Source organism: Nicotiana tomentosiformis, chromosome 2 (genome assembly GCF_000390325.3).
Source record: "Nicotiana tomentosiformis chromosome 2, ASM39032v3, whole genome shotgun sequence".
NCBI lineage: Eukaryota > Viridiplantae > Streptophyta > Magnoliopsida > Solanales > Solanaceae > Nicotiana > Nicotiana tomentosiformis.
Window position 1 is genome coordinate 156,084,893 of NC_090813.1, and position 18,698 is coordinate 156,103,590.

At 36.3% G+C, this 18,698-nt stretch overlaps 2 protein-coding genes across 5 annotated transcripts; one reads left to right on the forward strand and one right to left on the reverse strand.

Annotated features, from left to right (window-relative positions):
* Positions 1 to 1,579: 1,579 nt before the first annotated feature.
* LOC104094397 (WPP domain-associated protein-like) lies at positions 1,580 to 11,742 on the forward strand. 4 transcript variants are annotated; one of them, XR_011414358.1, is made up of 7 exons: positions 1,580 to 1,669; positions 2,632 to 5,058; positions 7,066 to 7,192; positions 7,727 to 7,828; positions 8,417 to 8,495; positions 10,667 to 10,755; positions 11,399 to 11,742. XR_011414358.1 is itself a non-coding variant. In XM_070196269.1 (6 exons), exons 1-5 carry the CDS (start codon positions 1,617 to 1,619, stop codon positions 8,480 to 8,482), a joined length of 2,775 nt encoding a protein of 924 aa, XP_070052370.1. In that variant the 5' UTR covers positions 1,580 to 1,616; the 3' UTR covers positions 8,483 to 8,495; positions 11,399 to 11,742. The 4 variants fall into 4 exon arrangements, 1 of the variants encoding a protein (XP_070052370.1); XR_004506579.2 differs by lacking the exon at positions 1,580 to 1,669 and adding an exon at positions 1,676 to 1,919; XR_011414359.1 differs by lacking the exon at positions 1,580 to 1,669 and adding an exon at positions 2,198 to 2,300.
* Positions 11,743 to 13,220: 1,478 nt separating this feature from the next.
* On the reverse strand, positions 13,221 to 14,505 carry LOC104094400 (non-specific lipid-transfer protein C, cotyledon-specific isoform-like). Its single transcript, XM_009600327.4, has 2 exons — positions 14,056 to 14,505; positions 13,221 to 13,428 (listed from the first exon to the last, which is right to left on the reverse strand). Exons 1-2 carry the CDS (start codon positions 14,397 to 14,399, stop codon positions 13,416 to 13,418), a joined length of 357 nt encoding a protein of 118 aa, XP_009598622.2. The 5' UTR covers positions 14,400 to 14,505; the 3' UTR covers positions 13,221 to 13,415.
* Between the last annotated feature and the right edge of the window lie 4,193 nt (positions 14,506 to 18,698).

An 18,698-nucleotide genomic window follows, 5' to 3' on the forward strand; every position in this document is an offset into this window, starting at 1 on the left:
GAGTTCCTTCCGGACCCGAACCAACTAACCCGATATAACATAATATAGCTGAATAACACAAAAAGAAGTAGGAATGAGGAAAATGGGGTTATAACTCTCGAAACGACCGGTCGGGTCGTTACACCTGCCGTCGTTACAAGACCCTCTTTCTTGGCTCCAACAACAATGCACCTCCCATCCTTACCCTATACCTACTGTCAATGTAAACATATATACCATCCTCCACCCTTATTCCCTTTATCCTTTGGAATATCTGGATCACTCGTAACCACAATTCCTTTAATCATGATACAAAACCCGTCCCCCTATAACCTTATCTCCTTCCGCGCCCTTGAATATCTTCACCTTGCGACTATGCCACCTAAACCACCACCTCGCCAGATGATACCTGTGCACTGGACTACACCATCACAAGGTTTCTACAAATTAAACATCGATGGTGCTTTTGATCCCATTACAAAACATGAAGGACTCAGTGGAGTTTTTAAAGATCACATGGGAGCTTGGATGCATGGGTACTCCAAACCACTATCCTCCACAAGTCCTATTCAAGAAGAGTTCCATGCATTACTTACTGGCTTGCAATTTGCTATATGACACAAATTCACACCGCTAGTCATCGAAACTGACTCCCAGGTATTGTTCCAAATGATTGCTGCTACTAATATGAATCACTTACATCTTCTCTCTGATTGCAGGTCCCTAATGGCCCAGCTCCATGTGCCTGATTTACGACATATCTACACGGAGGTCAACACTGTGGTTGATGCTTTAGCAAAAGCTGGCAAGGATAGAGCTTCTACCCACCATCAATATGTTGTTGTTTTTGATTTACCACCGCCCTTTACTTTACTGCAGTTTCACTTAGACCTAGAAGGAACTGTAACTCTACGTTCAGTTCCTATTTTGTAATAACTACTGACTCTGTTGTTGTTTTTAATATAATGCATCGTTTAAGCAAAAAAAAAAAAAGAACTGAAAACGTGGTCTAATATTTGGCTTTGTTTGTGTATCGACCTGCTGGAGGTGGCAAATCTCTGTTTCTAATTATATTTTGCATATAATATCTAATATTTAAAGAATCTGTTATACTGTCAAACGAAGAGGGAGAATCTAATTTTAAGAATTTATAATACATGAGAAGTTCTAAATATTATGTTACGTATTTATAATTTTATCTAATATAGGAGTTAATTTTAAAGTTCTAAATATTAAGAGGTAACTTAAATTACGATTTTATCCCGTGTAACATATGTTTTTAGAGGGTGAAAAAAGAGAATAATATTTCGCTAAGGGGTTTCATGATTTTGATACAGTCTATAGATAGATAGATAAATAGATAAATAAAGATTATTTTTAATATTGTGTATATAGATATTAATTAAATTAAATTAAATTTCGGCAAACACAGCTTAATTGCAAGTGTTCGCCACTGGATGGCTGCATGGACATGCCTCCCTAGTCAAATATGTTTTCTAGAAGGTTCAATAAAAAAGGAGGAGAGACAAAAAGGAGATCAAATGCCAACAAATACTATATTTATTCTACATACAAACAAATAATATATACGTAGGTAGACTTTTAGAATTCCACGCATTCGGCCAATCATTCTTATTATGACTCTCTTCCTACCAACTTCACCCTCTTATACCAACGACTCAAAACGATGGTAATTCTGTAAATAACTTCACTTTCGACTCTCATTTCATTTCTATTCACTCCCTCCCGCTCAAGAAAAACCCTAAGAAAAAGCTGACACTCCAATGAGTCTGAAAATCTAAAAAAACAGTTAGCAGAATTTAGCATTTAACGGTCATATTGGGATTTTTCAAACAAAAAAACCCACATTTTTGAACCTTCAAATTTGGAAATTCTATTGCTTGAAGGAAAATACAAAAAAGGGTTCAATTTCTTTCCTTGTAAGTTCACACATTTTAGCTTCTCCTACATAATAACTATTGCTTTACTTTTTACTTGTTAACTTTGGTTTAATTAACTTGTAGTATTAATTAAGCTCAAACTTTAGTTAATAGAGCTGAGGAATTTATGGATTTCAGTGTATTTGTTTTGTGGGTATGTCTTTGTGATTGTTAATTGTGAAACGCAATTGGGACTTTGCTTAATCTTTCATTAATGATTTTTAGTTGTTGTTGTCTCTTTTATGCCATGATATTAAAAATGTTTTTTTTTGACAGAATTAATTTTTTCCAATGGAGCTGTCACTAACAATTACTAGACAAAATATTCTGTTCTTACAAGTAAATACATGAAACCCGAGTAGGCTTGCAAATCAGATCATGGTATGATCAAACGCTTTCTGAGTTCTCTTAGACAGTGTAATTGGGTATTTACCGATACACAATCAAATCTGCCTAAGCCTTGGTGGGTAGAGTTACCCGGTACTTGGGAGGTAACAGGTACCCGGGTGGAATACTCGAGGTTTGCTTGTTACTAATGTAGTCTAGTCTCTCTGTTTTTTAAGACATCATTTAAAAAAAAATTCACAGTCAAGGTTTGCTTGTTACTTATGTACTCTAGCCTCTCTTCTGTTTCTGATCCAGTGCTTCACTCTGTAGTTGTATTGGTAGTGTCAATGCAGAAGATATGAATACATTGACATACTGTGTGCAGGTATGTTTATCTTATGGGTATCACCGAGGTGTTAGAGAATGGAGGAGTTGGTAGTGGGAATGGTATAAATTCATGTGGTGGTAATGCTTATGTGGGAACAAGTAATAGTGGGTCTGAGAGAATGGTGAATGGTGGAAGCGGAAGTGAGAATTTGGGTGATGAAATTTTGGAGGACTTTGACTTGTATTGGGAAGATATCAATGACCGGATGATGGTGTCGAGGATGGTGAGTAACTCTGTTGTTAAGGGAATTGTACGTGCTGTGGAACAAGAGGCGGATGAGAGAATGATTTCTAAGGAAATGGAATTAGCCAAACTGAAGGAGTATTTGCAATTTCACGATGTGGGTCTGAGTAAAACTGAATCTTTGGGGTCACCTGTGTTAGGGGATGAGCTAGAGGGTTTGAATTCTCAGAAGCATTGGACTTCATCTGATGTTTTTCTGGAACATGAGAAGTTGAGAGAAATTCTGGATGGGCTAAGAAATTCAGCAAGGGATCAGTTCAAGAAGTTGAAGAAGGGAATTGATAGGGTTAGAGGCTTCAGCTCTTTCAGAAGGAGTGGTTCTTGTTCAGAGTTGGTGGGTCTTGGTGGCATTTTGCGAGAGAAGGAATCTGAGAGTTGGGTACACGTCGACAAAACACTGAAGAATCTGAAAATGACCATGGAGGCCATTTTCATACGGATGGATGAAATGATACAGTTGTCCAAGACATCAATGGGGCAGTGGCAGGAGGAGCATCTAATTGAATCGGAGCTTGATGCTGTGGTGATGCAGAGTCTGATCCGGGGTATGCAGGAAGTTTTTGAGGACAAATTGTGGGATCAGTATCGTCAATCACGTGACATTCGAATTGAGAAGTTGAATGAGATCTCTAGTTTGCGGAATGATATAGAGATTATATTGAAGTCATTGTCAAGTACAGAAACAGGGCGTCTGACATTACATGCATCTCAGGATGTGGACCACTTTCACCGCAAGATGTCAAGTGAGCATGTGGCATCTTCAAAATCTATTTGGGAGGAAAAAGGGAGGCTGGAGGATTCAAAAAGTGATATACCCGAGAAGTTTGAAGCTGCCTCATTGAAACACATGTCACGGGAGGAAATGGTGGACTATTTTAATAATATGATGACAAAGATGAAGAGAGAACACGAGTCCATTCTGGAAAAGAAAACTGATGACTACTTTGCTCTAAGACGCGAATATCTAAATCTTATAGGAAGGGGGTCTATTGTGCCGCATAAGACGGATCAGGGGGAGTTTGATTTTCTAAGAAAGAAGATCCCAGAAGTTATATTGAAATTGGACGGTATCCTTGTAAAGAATAAAAACTGTCCTGAATTTACTCAGAAAGCTGAAAGTTTAGACAATTTGAAGGACAGAATCGACAGCCTTCTTTCTGAAAATCGTCAGCTAAACGAATTGCTTAGAGATAAGGAAAATGACGTGAAGTGTATGCTATCCGAAATTTCCAGCGCTGCTGAGAAGAGTCGGCAACAGTCTTTTGCTGAAGCTAACATGCTAAAGCAGATAGATGATATCAATTTAGTTGTGGAAGACTTACAGATAGCAGCTTCAGTCAGGGAAGAAGTGTATACATGTTTTCTGAGGGATCTCATTAGAAAAAAAGGCAGAGAAGCTGATGAGTCAAGCATGGAGTTTCATATTATGAATGGAATTTATGATATTATTTTGAGGGAAGCTTACATTAATGCCGAAAGTACCAGCAAATTTGAACTTGAAGATTCAGAGTTAGAGTGTCTTATAGTGCAAGATCTTTATGGAGTGATTTTCAGTGAAGGCATCAAGGATGCTCAGGACAAGCTCAAAGAATTGTACCAGGATTATTTGAATGAAAATGAAGGTCGGATATTTCTTGAGATGAAAGCTATTCAGAGGGAATATGAATTAACATTGGAGGTTGAAGAGAAGGAAAAACTAAAGCAAATGATTTATCAGCTGGAAACGTCAGTGGATGAAAAGGACAAATTAGCAAGAGATGCATCAACTGCTCTAGCAAAGGAGAAGGAACATTTTCAGTTGGTAACTCAAGAGCTCAATGCTGTGAGAGAACATGCAAGTAGGCAGCAAAGATTAGTTTCTGAGAACAATATAGAATTAGATGCAGTAAAGAGTCAATTGGCAGAAGCATTGGAGCAAATTGAAGCACTGAAGGAGGTGACCCACCAGTTAAATCAAAAGCTTGTAGAGAAGGTGCTGGAGTTAAAAGAAGCTGATGACAAAACAAAGATGGTCCTTGCTGTTTCTGAGGAGAGGCAGAACATTTTGGCCTTAAATGAAACCAAAGAAATTGAGCAAAGAAAGCAGATGGAAACAGTAATTTGTACGGTGCATGGGCTGTCAAAAATGCTTGCGGATTTTGAATGCAGGGTGAATGGCAGTCTTGAAACTAATCATGCGAGGTATGTGCTTCATAACCCACATGGTATTAATGATTACCTTTTAAAGTTATACTTTTCCGCATATGGACTCTTGTGAGTCCTATCAAAATTTAGATACCAAAAAGTTCTACCGGCACAGTAGAGTTCCAAACTGGGTAAAAGCCTGATTAAAATAGTAATAAATGTAATGACATAAGAAATAAATGATACTCGAAACAATTCTATCTTCCAAAATGGTAAATTTATAGTGATACTATGGAAATGTGTAATATTTTCATTACTCTATATAAGTAAAAAACAATATATAAAATTTATATAAATACTTAAATATGCTAGTTCATCTATTGAAAGGGAAATGACATTAAGTTAAATAGTTAATCACAATTGCTTAGTATGATTGTTAATGTAATATTATCAATTAAAAAAGGAAGCATTGCTAATGCAGTTGTCATTATTATCTTTATGAAAATCAACTATACATATGTACTCCCTCTGTTTCAATTTATGTGTCTTACTTTCCTTTTAGTCTATTTCAAAAAGACTGCCTCTTTCTATTTTTAGTAACTATTTAACTCCAACATTTCACACGACATATTTAAGACCACAAGATTCAAGGGCATCTTGGTACATTACACACATCTTTAGTTTAAGACTGCAAGATCTAGAAGTTTTTCTTACTTAAGCTCTGAGCTAAGTCAAACTAAGGCACATAAATTGAAACAGAGGGAGCATTTGATAAGTTAATGTACAATTATTTTGGGATGGCAGTCAAGATGAATGCAGCTTTACATTAGCCCCAACGAAAATATGGAATGCCTATAACATAACAAACCCCGTTATACATAACTTTGCCGTTTTAAAAAATGGGCCAAGATAGAAGCCTAAATGACCCAACAACAGATTTCTTTACTCAAGTGCTAAATTTGAATTTAAAAGAAGAACCCCTTCTCTTCAAATTGGGATCGCCCGTAAACTTTGCTCTGCTTTCTAATACTAACCTGCCATAGTTTCTTCCTGCCACATCAATCTATAGGCCCTTATATACCAGGGAACATTCAAATGCTATAGAATAGGACTCTCTTATGCAGCTCAACAGGATCCCTCTTGATATCCATATTGCTTTCTTGATCAAAAAAGAAAAAAAAATTACGTTGTTAAAACTAAACCTTATTGGTCTCAAAAAATTGAATAATACGTAAAAGCTAATCATGAGATGAAATAACACTTACAGTTATTTTCCCCAAGTTTTCTTCATGGCAGGAAAAGATTCTACTTTTTGCTGTCACATATTGCCAGTTGTTGATTATCAGTTGGATATCTATTTCTATCCTTTAGTTTTTTCCCTTTTGTCGATAATATTTACTCATCTACTCCTTAATGGACTCGTTCTCTCCATGTGCCCTACCCCAGCTATAGATAAGCTATTGTTTAATGCATCAACCTGGTGCACTAAGCTCTCGCTAAAGATGGACCAGACCACATTGGGTCTTTTCTACAGTCTTACCTTGCTATTTTGTAAGCGACTGTTTTCATGGCTTGAACCCTTGACCTACAGGTCACATGGCAGCTAAGTCTTCCCGTTGTGCCTAGTTTCCCTTCTGTTTACTGCACCAACATGTGCCAAAAAAGTTTTCCAGCACTAAAACATTGTGCTTTTCTTTATTGTAATTTACAAGCCTATTTGTCTATGCATATCCTGATTTGTTTTTGGATGCATCGGAAATCAGGTATATAGGCGTTATAACTGGCTTAGTTATTGTATAGTAATCAGGAATGTTTTTAACTGGTTTAAGCATTAACACCATGTTTTTACTGTAGACTGGCTTAATCATTTTATACTAATAGGAAATACAGTGTAATACTTGTACATGTTCATTTTTCATTTAACTGGCATAAACACACGCAGGCAGACACGCATGCACATGTGCACACATACACATGGACCTAGGTTATAGAAGATACGAATTCTTGAAGTTTTACAATGTGTTGATTTTCCTACAGCATAATAGATTGTCTCAATACTTTCAGGTTGGAGCATTCATCGTGTCAATTGAATTCTCTTGCTAAGAAGACCAATTCACTTAGAAGAACAGTGCTATTGTACCGACAGAGGCTTGAAAAAAGATGTTCAGACCTTCAAAAGGCCGAGGCTGAGGTAATGACCTGCATTTATTAGGCATAGGAATATAATCAGTTGGAGTATGTTAATCTACATGCAGCCTCCAAACTAATGGAGAGATGGTTGACTTAGGTTAATTGAAAATCTAACTCTCGTTATGATCCATGCTAAAGTTATCTAATTATAAAGAGACAAAATAAGCAATTGATAGTATGGACATCAAAATGAATTTTCCATTTACATCGATTTCTATTTATTTACAAGCTATAGAACAACAACTACATCTCAATCCCAAACTAGTTGGTTGGCTATTTGAATCATCTATAATCATGCCATTTCATTTGGTTAGCTTTGAAGATATAAAATTACCTATTAAAAATTGTATTGGTCCTGTATATTTTTTTGGTTTTGCATGTTCATAATAGTTCTTTTTTATCAAAGCATTTTCATAGTCGCTAACTCTGCAATGACTTCAAGTGTAAGTTACAAGCCTACTACATAAGTAAAAACATCCTTTGATTTATCCATGCTTCTATAGTTTGCCTGATATATTTTAAATTCTATATTCAGGTTGATCTTTTGGGAGATGAGGTAGATACACTTCTGCGACTACTTGAAAAGATATACATCGCACTTGATCACTACTCACCAGTTTTGCAGCATTATCCTGGAGTAAGTCAAATCTTCTGCTCAAAGAAATCTTAAATAACTTTCCCCTTCAATGTAAGTGTTTTTGGGTTCTTTTGATTTAACTTGGAGCAAGTAAAGTTGTTCAAGTATTGTCTCTAAGATTGCAAATACTAAAAATAATTCTATTGAGGCTGCTAGATTCAGGAACTGGCCTTTGCATCTGAAGACAGAATTTTTCTTGCACCAAGTTTTGAAGGACAAGTTAAAGGGAGAAATTAAGAAAAAACAACACCAGAGTATGTAGTAGTTATCATGTGGGGACTATCAGTAACTGCGGTTGAAATGGCAAGTGGGATAAAAGACTTTTTCCTGCTGCTGGTGAACAAATTCCAGGGGTTGGGTGGAGGATTGGGCATTTAGGACTATCAGTAACTGCGGTTGAAATGGCAAGTGGGATAAAAGACTTTTTCCTGCTGCTGGTGAACAAATTCCAGGGGTTGGGTGGAGGATTGGGCATTTAGGTGTGTGTGTACGGGGTGGGGGTGTTTGACTAGTTGCAGTTTCCCCTGAAGCTTGTATTGTAAGAGGTAACATTGTATCTTCTTACATATCTCTTTTATTCAAATGCAGATTATTGAAATTCTTAAGCTGATAAGAAAGGAGTTAAGGGGAGATTCTGCTAAACCAGTGAAGTAATCTCCTACATAAGGTAATTTTCTTTTGCTATTGGTTAAATTTTATATGGTGGTCTTGGAAGCAGTATAATATTGCTCGATTGCTATCAGTTAGAGCACCAGAATACTGGAGTGTGAAATGTCTATGCAAAAGAGTACATATTACTATATTAGTACTTTTGTTTTCTGGATAGTTATTGCTTTCATCTTTCGAACATAAGGAAAAAGGAAACAACTATTGTTGAGTTATGTGCTACTTGTTATATCTGCTGTAGCTTCAACATTAGTCAAGCTTCACCCCCATATATTGGTAAGAATTTTTGAGTTATGCTACTTGTTATGTCTACATTAGCTTCAACATTAGTCAAGCGTCACCCTATCTTTTGGTAAGAAAAGGAAAAAACGAATCTTAGTTAAATAACTGCCCTCCAATTACAATAATTTTGGGAAAATGACATTGTATAACCACTCTCAAAATAATAGCCGAAAAATGTATATTTTCCGTATATATATATACATTATGTATGTTATATCCAAAAATTATACAAATTTTATACACTTTTTTGGCTACCGAATGTAAATAGTTTTTGACACGGGCTAAAAGTGATAATACCCTTGGCTCTTCTTTTTGATAGTATATGCTCCATTCATCACTGATTAGGGAATGCAAAAGATACACCATACCTGGTTTTTTGCCCATAGTGAACATAAACTCTTTGGGAAAAGAAAAGGGTAGTCACGGTGTATGCATGAAATGCAAGATGTTGTAATTAGAGAAACGCAAATGACCTAACACATGTTTCATGCTTCCTAGCAAGGTTTTGGTGATAATATAAAAATATCTCATCCAATTCGTGGTCGTAAGTGAAAACTCAGTGAAAGACTGGTGTTTTCTTGTGAACTATGAATTCATCAGGTTTCACTATGATCTTAAATATTATGACAAATTAGTATAATAGCAAGCTATTAGAAAGAGACCTAAACCAATTGGATTGCCATTTCTTCCTCAAGCCAAGATACAGAGAGGTCCCTAAACCAATTAGATTGCCATTTCTTCCTCAAGCCAAGATACAGAGAGGTCCCTAAACCAATTAGATTGCCATTTCTTCCTTAAGCCAAGATACAGAGAGGTTTCACTCTGAGCTCAGAGATCATGACAAGTTTGGATATTAGCAAGCTACTCCCTACAGTACTGGAGAGCGCTAGACCTATTAGATTGCCAAGTCTTCCTCTAGCCAAGATACAAAACGATTATGAAATTCCATGATACCCAAAAGGAAACCAATTATTTAAGAAGTGATCTTCCTAACACATGTTTGATGCCTCCTAACAATAATTTGATGGTCATAATAACATATCTCATCCAATTCGTGGTTTCTTAAGTGGAAATTTAACGAAAGGGTGGACCTTCATGGCTTTGGTCTTGTGGTAAGAGCGCTGCGTATGATGTATGGGTTAGGCACACATCATGGATTCGAACCCTGCCATAGACAAAAACCCATTATTTAAGTGGAGAAGAGTAGAAGGGTGGCCTATTATCTACTGAGTTTCGAACCATGTGCTATTGGCCCTCAGAGATTTCTCGGTTATATAAATGCAAATCCTTAATGAAAGGGTGGTGTTCTCTTGTGAATTCATTAGGTTTCACTCTGAGCTTAGAGATTATGACAAGTTAGAATTTAATCAAGCTATTGTTTTTTAGAAGGAAAATTTTTATCAAGCTATTTTTGGACACCAAAATTTGCATTTAGCATATAAATCTAGTGAACAAGTTTTCAGTGACAGCTAGGATATGGGCAGTACACAGATTTTTAGACCATAAAAAAGGATTAAATATGAATGATACCAAGTAATTTGAACATTACAGATGTTGCATCTTTTAACAGATTCAGTGTGTTTAGATATAAATAGCGAGATTATATGCATTATGGAAGTGTAGATAGTAACGTATTAAAATCGCTTGTTCTTGAAAATATATTTTGGAACTATACCTTGATGTGTTCTACAGTTACCATCTCTTTGACCTGTTAACATTTTACGAACATCGTTACAATTTTTAATTACTGGGGGGACTCTACTTTGTTAACATGCATATGTTTGTTAGACCCTATTGAGTATACATATACTGGAGCTACATCCTAAACCTGCTCAATTGCAACTGTTATTGCATAAGACACAATTCTTTTACTCTATCCACTCAATGCAGGATAGTTCAGCCAATTACCCTCTCTATTGCTAGCCCGAAATAACCATTCAAGCCACTTTTACAAGCAGTTACAAGAATTTCTTGAAAAGGTAAGTCTATCATATATTAATATATCAGCACTAAGATAGTGCTTGTCAGTTAAATGGTCTAGGTGCGTGCAAGCGGGCCTGGGTACCACTGTTCTTAAAAGAAAAAAGAAAGATAGTGCTGGTCAGAAAAAAAGAAGAAGAAGAAGACGGAATATAGCCCTGTACAAGAGAAGCATTCATTTACATAAGTGCTATTCGGTCTGATACTGAACCAATGAACTCTATTGTATCGTCCTCTGCCATGTATATTCTGTAATCTAGGCTAGAGAGCTAAGAAAGGCAGACACTTCAACATATGTGCATTCGAAAGGCACCTGTGCTTTTTTCATTCCAAATGGTCCAGCACAAGCAAGCAAGGTGAACTGGTCATATTGCACCGAAAATTTAATAATTCACTCTAGCTCACAGAAAAAAAATTTGAACTACACTATAAAAGGGGCAAAGTAGCTTTTGGAATGAAGCTTGTTGCTAGTTCCGTCTCTGTTTAACTTGTACAACTTTTTAGAGAAGGATATCTATGGGGCTAAGAGATGTTGCAGCATATCTTAGTTTTTTTTTAAATATAGCAGCATATCTTAGTATTCTTGCGACTGTTTCTTTAAAAAATAACCTCGTGTTGTTTCCTGTTTCTTCTGTTGTACAGGTAAGAACTTCAAAACTGGGCAATTTTGTTTTTTCTTGGTCCTGGCTGATGAATTTTGTCTGCCATGTGGAGCCTGAAAATCCTGTTAGTAACGAGGACAAGTATTACTTGTTTAGGAACATGAAATAGAAGAAGTTGAATAGACCTGTCTTATAGATGACTCCATCTTTTCTTGTTATGCAAATTAGATACATAGGTAGGAAGGACCAAATAACCATAGCTGCTTCTGGGCATTTTAGGTACTTTAGGGTCTTCAACACATTTCCAGCTCTTCTTGTACATAGAGAAATAGAATGTAAAAATCACTTTGGATAGTGCAATTCAAAGAAAATCTATGTTTATTATATTCCTTATTGTGGTTTAGCTTTATGTATGACACAAATTATATTGATTTTTTTTCCTGATTGCCATCTATGCTGATGCTAAACTTTCTGAGCCTTCGTTTTTCTCTCTTTTTCCCTTTGGTAAAAGTTGTACTTTGTGGGGGGAAAATTCGAACTTATCCATCCTCCTTGCGGTTTTTGGTCTTTACCTAATTGTGTCCTTGTATTGAAAACTTGTCTCGCCAAGTAGCATGACTGCTTAAGTACATATACTAAGATTAATTTGAATAAATGAACGAATAGAAAGTGGATGCTCAGTTTCATAACAATATTTCGTCAACAAAAGTCTAGAAGATTCTGTTGATATCAAAAGTAGATATGGAAAGTTTAGGTGTTTTGGTTTAACGTATATGAGACAAATATCTTCCATGAGCTGCGTATATGTAACTGATAAGTGTAGATCAGTCTTTTACATTGGTTGTAGGTTGTCCCCTTCAACAAATTCATCGAATGGTTAAGAGCAATATCTAATATTAAAAAGATTAAAACTATCTTATACGATTAATTGAACATGATAAGTACGTGATATCTTTAGTTTAATCTTAGCCATTGGTGTAAGATATTTAGAGATCAGCGTATAAATTAAGACCATATACAAACATTAAAGATATTAGGTATGTACTTCCACATCCATTTGTCTATCGACGTGAAAGCAGCATTCCAGGTGATAAGATTAGATCAAAAGTCTTCTTATCCATATCATGAGATTTCATAAAAGTGAGAAGTGTATAGGGAACCTAATAATACTTTACCTAATGGACCATGCATCCTATGAAAGAATTAACTTTCTATACTTCTTTTCCTTCACTATGTAGAAGATCTACAAAAGTCAAAGTTAAATTGCTAATCTCATGTCTCTATATAACATAACATTGTCATTTCATATTTAAGAAGTACCGCTTTCCCATTGACCAAATTAAATTTAACTCAAATATGATGATTTTTAAAGTTACTATCCTATGGCATGTTTGGGAATCCAAATATCCAATACATATATACTGGAGAATATTGTTCATCCTCCGGGATGGATTAAAAGTGAATCGAATATCCATGTTACTTATTTGTTAAGTTCATTGAAAATTTTCTCGCCGTTTTGTCAAGTTCTTTTATTTTATTTTAATTGTTGTTTGACTTTTCACCCGCTTTAGGACCCAACTAATCCGTATTTGCACAGAAAGCGCTCTCTACTGTAGCTCTATTCCCTACCAAGATTTGTAATTTACAAATATTGTCAGTATAATTTTTTTAACACTATCAATATATTTTAACACGTCATTGCATTAACTTGTCTTATATATTTTCCAAAACACTAATTTTACGTTTTATGAATGATAACTTGTAATTAATTTTTAGGTGATCTAATGTAGAACAGTTGTATAGAAGTTAAACTCAATAAAAAAATATCGGAGAGAAATAATAAAAACACTTAAGAAAAGATATACTCAACGAAAGTACTTGTGACAATGCTTAATGATTCAATAATAAACTCATAACAAGTGAAAAGTTACAAAGGTCAAGGTTGCCTATTACATCATATATATATAGAGCTCTTATTTGCCTTTCTCACGTCTTATTCATGTGAAATAACACAAGCTTTTTCCAACTTGCTATAACCTCTCCAAATCATTTTGGTCTTACATGCGAATCCTGCAAATTGACATTCCCAACAGACCAAACGTAAGTACATTCGGATAAAATTAAAAGATTTATTATCTATTACAAATTAAAATTGACAAATAATTCTGCTAATCGCAAGATAATTCCTTCATAAGATATTCAGTTTGACAACACGAAAAAAATCTTTTCTTTGTTTTTCCCCCCTTTTTTCATCAGATTTAAAAAGGCTTTGGATGTATAAGAAAGCAACTTTAGGTCACAAACTGGGTGCGAATTTAAAAACTGGGAAGTCTCATGAATTAGGACAACATGTTTAATTCTTTTCACTAAAAATTAGTCTTACTTTACCAAGCTTGAAAATCGACTCAAATAAGTGTTATTTCTAAAATAAAGGACATTATTTCTAGTCAACGATATTAAGAGATTTTTCTAAAAATTTTCAGCAGTTCACTTTTTTCCGCCATAAGAAAAAAATAATTAAAAACTAACTTTTCGAGACAAAGTGAATAATTCCTATATACGAATATATATCAGATCACTAAAACGATAACTAAAGTAACTATTTGTAACCTAAAAAATAAGGCAGTTTATCGTAAAAATTTTGATGTAATTTTTTTTGACACAACTTAAACTCTTTATATAGAAGATTATACTCACGTTTCACAGTTGGTGTTCATGGAGACAGGGAAGCCAACTTTAATCTTGCAAGCAGTGGGGAGTTGGCTAAGGAATCTATCTTGAACACCAACAAAGTTCTTGACACCAGCCTTGAGGCATCTGCAAATAGCCTTCTTATCATCCACAGACTTCACATTTTGTGCCAACTGTTGCAGCCCATTGCAACACGGCGCCGACGGCTTTGCATCCTTCCCTGTGGCAAAGGAGATGCAGGCTGCGGCCTTCATGTCTACAGTGCCACAGGGAATGACTGCTTCATTAATATGAGCAAGAACAAAGAGGACAGAAAGGCAGAGAGCAACTGAGTACAAAAGGTTCTTCATGGTTTGTTTGGAAAATGTGTTTGGAAAAATGGAGTGGTGATTGTAATGTACTAAGAGAAGTTTGGATTTATAGCTGTTTGGTTTGCTCTTGGAAGTCAGTGGGCGAAGATTATATATACAGAAGAGAGAATCGAGCATTTGGTTCTTGGGAGTTGGGAATGAGCTTCCCAAAAAGGTTTGCTGATTGAGCTTTGCAGGAGTTATTTTCTTGGATCGTGAACTTTTGTACTTTAAGGGGAATTCATGTTATCAGTCTTTTCTTGGATTGCCCACCATACAGTACTCCCCCAAATTCAATTTATTGTCACCACCCAAAATCCAATCAGTCGTGATGACACATAATCCAAACCGTTAGGTAAGCCAGATAACAGTCAATACAACTATAATGAAGTAAGAAGGGATCAATAAATGAAATAACTGAAACTATATACAAAATCTCAATGACTGGTAATACATCATCTGTTCGGAATATACATAAACAGATTTGCAAACCTAAAGCTACCAAGGACAAGTGGAAGTTATAACCGGAACGCATGTACATCTTCAATGCCAGCTCCCACCGTACACAACAACATCAACTCCAAGATCTGCACGCAAGGTGCAGAAGTGTAGTATGAGTACAACTGACCCCATATACTCAATAAGTATTGATCACGCCCAACTCTAGTTCTAAAAAAGATAAGCAGTCGCTGCAAATATAATCCGGTCTAAGAGTCCAGAGTCGAATCTCACAGAGAACTAAGGTTTCACCATAATTATTCAATATCGTTAAGAAGACAAGCTCGAATAAATTTCTAAGTTATAAAGATTAAGATTTTTATATCTAACTAATTAACTAATAAACTAAAGCAGTAAATTAACAACTAAAAATACTAAGGGTTGGGGACTAAATTTAGGAGGTCTAGAACTATGATTTCCCCAAATGTTGGAATCCTTCCCACTATGTTTCCTACAATTTCGCTTATATATTCTCTACTGATCGTGAGCACTTTAGGTGCCGTAATTCTCTCTCGAGCAACTATAACAATTTACTAGACATATTCTCTCGAACTACGCTAGCTGGCTTTATCTAACCGCTCATTATGACCACGTCAAGGCTTTGTTATTTCTAAACCTACCTTTAAACCCGCTGTATTGATTTCTCACATACGTTAGGAGTGACGTTCAACAACCACCTAAATATTTATCCTTTCTCAAGCAACACATAATAAATAGGCACAGTCAATCGATGGCCATTCAATCAACTGAAATAAGCACGTAGTTGAACAAATAGACAAATTCAAGGGTTAAATTATATAAAAATATAACAAGAATTTATCCTCCAAGAGGTTTCATCAAAACCCTAGATAACAAATTAGTTACTCATAATAGTATGTAAAAACTACAATACTAAAAGTCATAACCAATATGAAAAGTAGGAAGAAGAAGGGAAAAAATTCGTGGTTGAATCTTCCTCCTTGCTTCTCGCGTATTCTTGCCTCCTTAGGTCGAATCCCCAGTCTCCTTAGCCTCTTTAGGTCTAAATTATGTCAAAAGTCCTTAAAATACTATTTTTCATGTATATACCAAGTAGGGTCGGGCCCAAACAATTATACCCTCTCCTACGCAAAAAAGGACACTTTTCCAGGTAAGGACGTCCGCGGCTGCGGATTCAACCGCGGATTTGGCCGCGGATTTTGGCCAGTTTCTGCCTCACATCCGCGGCCAGTGCGCGGCCGAGCATTTGTTGTGTATTTTTCACCCTGTTCTATTTGGAATGTGGAAAAACGTAAGCCATAAAAGTTATAGCTCTTTGAATTAGCTTTCCAACCATATATTGTGGAGCTCAAATGAAGTTCTGAGCTAAAGGTTATGTGCATTTTACTAGACAGTGTGCAATATGCCTACTCGATTCTTCGTTCATTCTTAACTATCATCCGTTGATCCCCGAACACGATCTCAGCTTAATTCCTTGGGCTTTTACTCAGACTTCAAAGCTCCAAATCACTTGAATTCATTCCATAACATCTACATAGCTCGGAATCACTTCTACAAGGCATAAAACTCATAATTAGTGTAAAATACTAGCGATTAAAGCTCAAACTCAATTAAAGTGCAGTAAATTGGAGTGTAATAAGCGACTAAAATACGTAATTATACCCTATCATCAAGTATCCTAACTAAACTCAACGAGGTAATAGAAGCAAGAACTATAAATGATACTCGTTGATCACCTGTATAGTTCATAAATTTAACAAGTATAGAGCAGATATATGAACAAATCAGGATATCACAGGTAAAAACCACCTTAGTGCTTACAATTCTTTGTTTTAAAGTGTTCTACTCAGTCAACAATCTAACATATAAAGAATATATGCAAGTAAATCAAGTAAACAGTCAAGGAAATTGCAAGTAAAGATGAAATGCAGTAACCAAATATCAGTCTATTATGGTGCGCAACCTGATCCATATAAAAATATGCCAATAAGGCCTGTTGCGGAGTGCAACCCGATTCAAATAACCATAACCAGCTCTCCCAGAGCTCACATCACCAGAAACCCGTCGGTTTCTCATAATCCGCATGTACTATCAAGAGAGAAACATGAGAGGGTGACCCTAGGGGGATGGATCCATATCCACACGTAAGCACGGTCAATTCAACGTGTTATCGGCTCGTCGTAGTCATAGGCTCAATATCATAATCCGCCAAGCATGGTCACAGGCTCAATATAACGGATACGCCCGGCGTGGTCACAAGCATAACAACACATCCGCCAAGCATGGTCACAAGCATAACAACACATCCGCCTGGCATGGTCACGTGCATAACAATACACTCTGCCAGGAGTGGTCACATGCATAACAACACAATCCATCCGGCGTAGTCACATGCATAACAACACAATCCTCCCGGCATGGTCACTGGTATAACAATACAATCTATTCGGCGTGTTCATATGCATCAAGTCCAAATCATATCGCACAGAAGCAAATATACAAGAATATATGTATATGATGAATGAATATTAGATTTCATGTTCCTGGACTAGTATAATGACATGCTAAAGTACATGCATGTGCAAAGTGTACTATCATAGCTCAAATCGGCAATTTCATCACAGAAATATCAATTATCAAGTTCATTCAGGAAATTAGTCTCTATGCAATCCTCAAACATGGATTAAATAGTTCACAAAAAGGTTACAAGTATGAGATACATCATAGCTTAAAGCTTAACAGTCAATTCTTGGGATACTATAGCCTAAGCACTACCCAAATATAGATATATCTGCCGGTGCTCGCACATGGGCTCAAACCCCACACATGTACGCACCTATAACACGTAGCTATCACAAATAACTCAGGAAATAAGTGCCTCAACCAAGTTTAGATAAGATACTTACCTCACGCAAGTAAAATCAAATACCGAGAGAGCCAAACAATACTCTAGAAACACATCCTGCGCAAATCAACCTCCGAACGGCTCTAAACTAGCAAAAATTAACTCAAAAAATCAAATAATGCCTTAGGAAAATAAACCTAAACGATAAAGGTCGAATATTTAATCAAATACTCAAAGTCAACCAAAACGTCAAACCTAGGACCGTACCTCGGAACTCGATAAAACTTACAAATTCCTATAACCCATTCAATTATGAGTCCAACCATATTAATTTCACTCAAATCCGACTCTGAATCGATGTTCAAAACTCAAATATTCACTTTAGAAAAGTTTAGACAAACCCCCCCAATTTCTCTTTTAAAATCACTAATTAATTACCAAAAATCGAAGATGGAGTCACGAAATATAATTAAAATCGAGTAAAAAATACTTATCCCAGTCCATGTGGTTAAAATCGCCTCCAAAATCATCCAAATCTGAGCTCCATAGCTCAAAATATGATAAAATGAACAAACCCTCGAATTATTTAGAATCTGCCTAGCATTTCCGCATATGTGGTCACATTGTCGCATCTGCGACCACCGCTTCTATGGTACAAATCTCGCACCTGCGAGTCACCCCCACCGCCCAGGCATCCGACACGCTTGCGGATCTGCATCTACGAAAAGAAATTGTAGATGCGCAAAACTCAACTCCCAGTCGACTCGCTTCTGCGGCCACAGGTCCGCATCTGCGGACTCGCAGATGCGGCAATAACTTCTCATATGTGCTCCGAGCTGGCCTTCACCATACATCACATCTGTGCTCAAATGGCCGCACCTACGGCACCACATCTGCGGCCATCCCACCCGAGATGCAAAAACATCAGAGGCCTGAATCATCAACAATGCAATAAATCCAAAACATGGTCCGCAACT

What these genes read in the sequence shown, in the direction of transcription:
- LOC104094397 (XM_070196269.1), top strand. Translation starts at nt 1,617, where the DNA reads ATGACTCTCTTCCTACCAACTTCACCCTCTTATACCAACGACTCAAAA. An exon ending in ACCAACGACTCAAAACGATG is followed by an intron (nt 1,670 to 2,631) that starts GTAATTCTGTAA and finishes TACTGTGTGCAG; the next exon opens with GTATGTTTATCTTATGGGTA. An exon ending in CTTGAAACTAATCATGCGAG is followed by an intron (nt 5,059 to 7,065) that starts GTATGTGCTTCA and finishes CAATACTTTCAG; the next exon opens with GTTGGAGCATTCATCGTGTC.
- LOC104094400 (XM_009600327.4), bottom strand. Translation starts at nt 14,399, where the DNA reads ATGAAGAACCTTTTGTACTCAGTTGCTCTCTGCCTTTCTGTCCTCTTT.